Here is a 5,386-nt window from a genome sequence, read left to right on the forward strand (position 1 = left end):
CCACGAGCGGAGGAGGAAGAAGGAGGGCCGCGAGGCGCACGAGCGGTCCCGCAAGGCCAAGAAGATGATCGGGCTGAAGGCCAAGCTCTACCACAAGCAGCGGCACGCCGAGAAGATACAGATGAAGAAGACGTGAGTAGCCGCCGCGTCGCTGGCGCCGTCCTGACCTTTGAAGGATGAGAGGGGATGTTGATAATTTGTCACAAAGAACCATTTACTAGTTGCCCCGTGGTTCATACGTTTAAATAGTACTCGGGCTGTAGGAGGAAGCAGGGTTTGCCATACTGAAGGCGTTTCTGATTTCCTCTCTTCTCAATGGATGTTAACAATTCTGCTCCCAAGAGCGTTTCTTGAGTGTTGGTTAGCAATACTGAATACAAGAATATGAATGCAATTACTTAGGATGTATTAGTTAGGCATTACATTTAATTCTTTTTATATCAGCTGCTCTATTAGTGTAGGAAGAAGCAGCAGACAATTTTTTAAACAGTGTTAATAGAGGAAGTACAGTGATGTGCACAGTGTTTGATAAGAACATGAGGCTTTTTGTCCAGGCTAAGTTACAATGTCAAACTTAAATGAATTTAAGCAGTTTTCTGAAAATTTTCTCTGTTCTTCAAAAACTGAAATCAAGACTATTAACAGTGTTCTTTATTGCTAATGAACTTAACATCAGTCAACCATGTTGGTTTTGTTGTTTTACAAGAATGGAGAATTATTTTCATCTGCTACTTTTAAAGGTATTTGGTTTCTTAACTAGTCTTTTTTTTTCCCCCAAGTGGCATCAAAATTAACAAAACACAACCTAGTTTACGTGCACACATTCCATACATTTGTAAGCATGGCCATTAAGTATCAGAAGAGTAGTAGTATGTTATTTTTCTGTTGTCAGAGAATGGCTACTTTCTCTCAAAGTTCTTGGCTTGTTTTAAGTCACTCATAAATTCCTTGCGTGTGCGTGGAATTGTTTTCCTGAGTGTGTGGAATGCATTTCTTGTGTTCCTGTCTTTGTGGGAACTTACAAGATTTTATCCACTGCAGTTTGCCTGTTGTTCCATAATCTAAAAATTACTACTTTAACTTGAAAATTGCTTAGGATTACTCTGTAACTAAGTATATACTTATATTTAAGAATATCTCTTTGACAGACCCTTTTTAGCAGACACAAGCATAAGCTAAAAGGATTTATCTATGGTCTAAAAATCAGCCTTTTAAATTTGTTTCTACTCTTAGTACTGATTTTCTTTCCTTGCAGCATTAAAATGCATGAAAAGAGAAATACAAAGAAAAAGAATGATGAAAAAACACCTAAAGGAGCTGTTCCAGCGTACCTGCTGGACAGAGAGGGCCAGTCGCGGGCTAAGGTTCTGTCTAACATGATCAAGCAGAAAAGAAAAGAAAAAGCTGTAAGTAACTCTTAAAGTTCAGATACTGCTGCGTGTGGCAGTGACTACTTTGTGTTGGACTTAGAGCCTACAAGCAAAGTCTTAGTATTGATACTGTAGAAAACCTGAAGACTTGGGTAACTGAGCAGTCTGGGAGAAAGTGAGCATGTACAATATCTTGTTTTTCATAATTTTAAACACTGATCAAAATAAATAGCTATGAGTTGCATAAAAAAGCATTGTGTCACAATACTCTTTAGGGCATTTTTTTATGCTTTAGTTGTCTGCTTTCATTTAGGAGTGTGGTATGTAGGACTACTGACTTGTTTTTTACTCCCTTCCAGGGGAAATGGGAGGTTCCTGTGCCAAAGGTCCGTGCACAAGGAGAGACAGAAGTTTTAAAAGTAATTCGTACAGGAAAGAGAAAGAAGAAGGCTTGGAAGAGAATGGTTACAAAAGTTTGTTTTGTTGGAGATGGCTTTACTAGGAAACCTCCTAAATACGAACGATTCATCCGACCAATGGTAATGTTCTTGAGCCCTAAAGAACGTTAAGTAATGTTTCTTCTGACTTCCTACTTTGAGTTCCTGTGGCAAGGAAACTTTTTTCTATGGTAATGCACTTGATTACTGCTGATGTAGAACATTCCTTGCAGAACTCTAAATGTAGAATAGCCTGGAGGTGGAGATGCCCCTGCGGTCACAGCCTATGTCAAAATATCTCAGCTTTTGCTCCCTTAACTCCGATGAGGCCAGTAAATTAAAGCTACCAGCTGTCAAATTAGCATGGGAAGGCCTTTAGCAAAGGAGGTTTCTTGTTTAAGCTGCTGTGATTCCATCAGCTGCAGAAGCCAGCTCTGCTTTAGGACTCCAGGAGGAGGAAGTTGTGGCTTGTTAACTAAGCTTGAAGCATGGCCATGACCATGTACAGGGGAAATGCTGTTGCCTCCATCTTGACCTTCTCTTACACAGCTGCAGGAACAGCACCTGGGCTCAAGCAGCCTGGCAGTGACCAGCAAGAGAAACTAGATTCACTAAGACAGTGTGGTTTTTCTGTAAATAACCCATTCCTGTTTCCTCACTATGTAGTCTATATGTAGGCTGCCTGTTGGATTGCACCACGTTACTGTGTTGCTGGTCTTACACAGAAGCCTTGCATAGGTGCTTACTGACACAGAAAAGTTTATGGTACTGAGGGGTAAAGTACGCTTTACAAAACACGGGTCACTAGATAGATAAATGCTTCAAGAGATGGGTATTTAGTATTTTACAGTATGTGAAAGTTCTTACAGTTTTACAGGACAAAAAGGAAGGATTTCTATTTTTAAAATCCATTAGCATAACCATAAACTCCTCATTTCTTCATGGAACAGAAGCCGTCTGAGGTAGCAAGTATTATACTACTATTAAGAACTAACATCCTGAAAGTACACGTGGAAACCTTTACCTTGTGACCGATCATATTTTTAAACAAATCTGGCTTTCTAGAGTAAGCAGGTAGCATTCTGTATTCCAAGTAATTTAATTCTACCTGGTCTCTCAGAACATAAAAAGCTGAGGACATAATGCTGAAAGTGTTAAACTAGGATTAATCATGAGGGCTTTGAGCAAAGACTGAACATGTATCCCTCTTTATGCAACAGGGCCTACGTTTCAAGAAGGCACATGTGACACATCCTGAACTGAAAGCTACTTTTTGCCTTCCTATCCTTGGTGTAAAAAAGAATCCTTCCTCTCCTTTGTATACAACGCTGGGTGTAATTACCAAGGGTACCATCATTGAGGTGAACGTGAGTGAGCTTGGCCTCGTGACACAAGGGGGCAAAGTTATCTGGGGTAAGTAGTTAAACTAGCTATACTACAGAACTGCTTTTAAACATTTTAAGTCTTCATTGCCTGGTGTATTGCTAAAACCAGGTCCTATAGTCATAATTTATCTGCTGCTAAACATTAGGTTTGGGCTGTAGCTGAAGCTGCCAGTAGACAATTCTAAAAATGTAAGCTTTTTAATCTTAGGCTTTGGGTTCACACTCTCAAAATCCAGTTCGGTGAAGCTCAGAACAAATTCTCAGTTTGCTTGCCTGTGTCTCACATTAAGCAGTGCTGCAGGTCTATCAAGACCTAACCATGTGAACTGTGGACAGTCATGTTTTCAGGGGAAGTTCTATGTGGAACTGTCTTCACAGGATCAGGCGGACTGCTTTTAGCAGAGGGTTTGACTTGGACAACAGCAGAACCTTTCTGTTTCTGTACTCAGAGCGCTAAGTGATCAATTTATGAAAAACAGTCTGAATAAAGTATTTTGAGAACTTGAGTTTGGAGCTTAGCAGTAGGTAGATTTAGATGTCAAAATGCGTTTCAGTTTTGGAACAGGAATACATTTGAAAGTGGATTGAACTGCAAGTGTAGGAAAATCTGGTTTATTACATGAACTACTTCAAGATTTTGTAGATATTTACTTCCCTTTTCTCTTTAGGGAAATATGCACAAGTGACAAACAACCCAGAAAACGATGGCTGTATCAATGCAGTTCTACTTGTCTAAGCTGTTTGATGCTAAGCATTGGACGTGGCCTCCTGTGGAATTAGTGCCGTCTCAACAAGGTTGTGAGACATCTGGAACCTTCAACTCTTCAAGCACATTGACCCCACAGGCTGGTGAGGAACTTAGACGTGCCAGACAGAGCAGATTAAGTTTTTGTATTTATTACATTTGCTCAGCTGAACGCTGTCCAAATAAAGTGATTCCATTTTCACATTTTGCTAATGAGGTTATGGATTTGATCTGAACTTCCATGGTGGTTTTACAGTAGCAGTTTCCTGGTTTAGATATAGTGTATAAATACTTGATTCTTCTCGTGTTTCTTATGACGGGAGATACAACCACTGTCTCCCACAATGGCCTACTGTAATAGCTAAAGGTACAGAAGAACATACTGATTTGCATTCTGCAGAAGAGCTGAAAGAATGCAGCTAGAAACTTACTGCAGACTGACATCAAAAATTCCACACTCTGTTTGATCCTTGCCCTTACAGAAGCAGCCCTGGCTTGAGCACGCAGCAGCAGCAGCATGGGGATGCAGGGGATGGGAAGATGAGGAGGAGAGCAGCTCTTCCCCATCACATTACCAGGTGCCTTTCTCCCCCTTGCCTCCACGGCTGCATTAATGGAAAGAATAAGGGCGGAAGACTGCAGCACTGTAGTTCCGGGCAAGAGCAGAACAGTTTTGGAAGTTTAGATTTATGAAGTTGTAGGGATTTTAAGATGTGAAATTGGAGAATGCTTTGGCAACCCTGATCCTACAACTGCTTGTAGCTATCTTGGTGGCTCTTACAAACATTCAAGAAAAATGAAAGGTCACAAAAATCAACTTATCAATATATATTTAGCTTGCATCCTCAAAATACAAGAAACAAAAGCACTTCTAAACTGGAAGCTTCCAGCGATGCTGTATATAACTCATCAGTAATCCTCCAGTCAAGAAGGGGTGGGAAACAAGCTTGGCAGAGTCTGTTGCTACCAATAAGCATACTCACCATTTTGAATTCCTGCTTTTAAACAGTACTTCGCTGCAAGCCAAGGGGCTTTTAACACAAATTCCAGGTCAAATTCTTAGAACCTTTCTCCAGTTTATGAGGGTGCTGCTATCATAGAATTTTTTTGATTGGAAAAGACCTTTAAGATTGTGGGGTCCAACCATAACCTAATACAACCAAGTCTACCACTAAACCATGTCCCTGAGCACCTCATCTACACACCTTGGTGACTCCACCACTTCCATGGGCACCCTGTTCCAATACTTGACAACCCTTCTGGTGAAGAAGTTTTTCCTAATATCCAACAAACCTCCCTTGGTACAACTTGAGGCCATTTCCTCTTGTCCTGTCACATGCTACATGAGAGAAGAGACTGACCCCCCCACCTCAATACAACTTCCTTTCAGGGATTTGTAGAGGGTGACAAGGTCTCTTCCGAGTCCACTTTTCTCCAGGCTTAACTCCA

General features: G+C 40.8%; 1 protein-coding gene across 1 annotated transcript; it reads left to right on the plus strand.

The window, feature by feature from the left end:
* Nucleotides 1–4: 4 nt before the first annotated feature.
* Nucleotides 5–4,031, plus strand: NSA2 (NSA2 ribosome biogenesis homolog (S. cerevisiae); the record flags this gene model as incomplete). The annotated part of the gene is made up of 5 exons (XM_008937499.1): nt 5–132; nt 1,256–1,406; nt 1,730–1,909; nt 3,028–3,220; nt 3,861–4,031. Coding segments are annotated over 5 exons (720 nt in total), but the record flags the coding sequence as incomplete, so codon positions are not given.
* Nucleotides 4,032–5,386: the final 1,355 nt, after the last annotated feature.

This window comes from Merops nubicus, unplaced genomic scaffold, assembly GCF_000691845.1.
Source record: "Merops nubicus isolate BGI_N331 unplaced genomic scaffold, ASM69184v1 scaffold9843, whole genome shotgun sequence".
Lineage (NCBI taxonomy): Eukaryota > Metazoa > Chordata > Aves > Coraciiformes > Meropidae > Merops > Merops nubicus.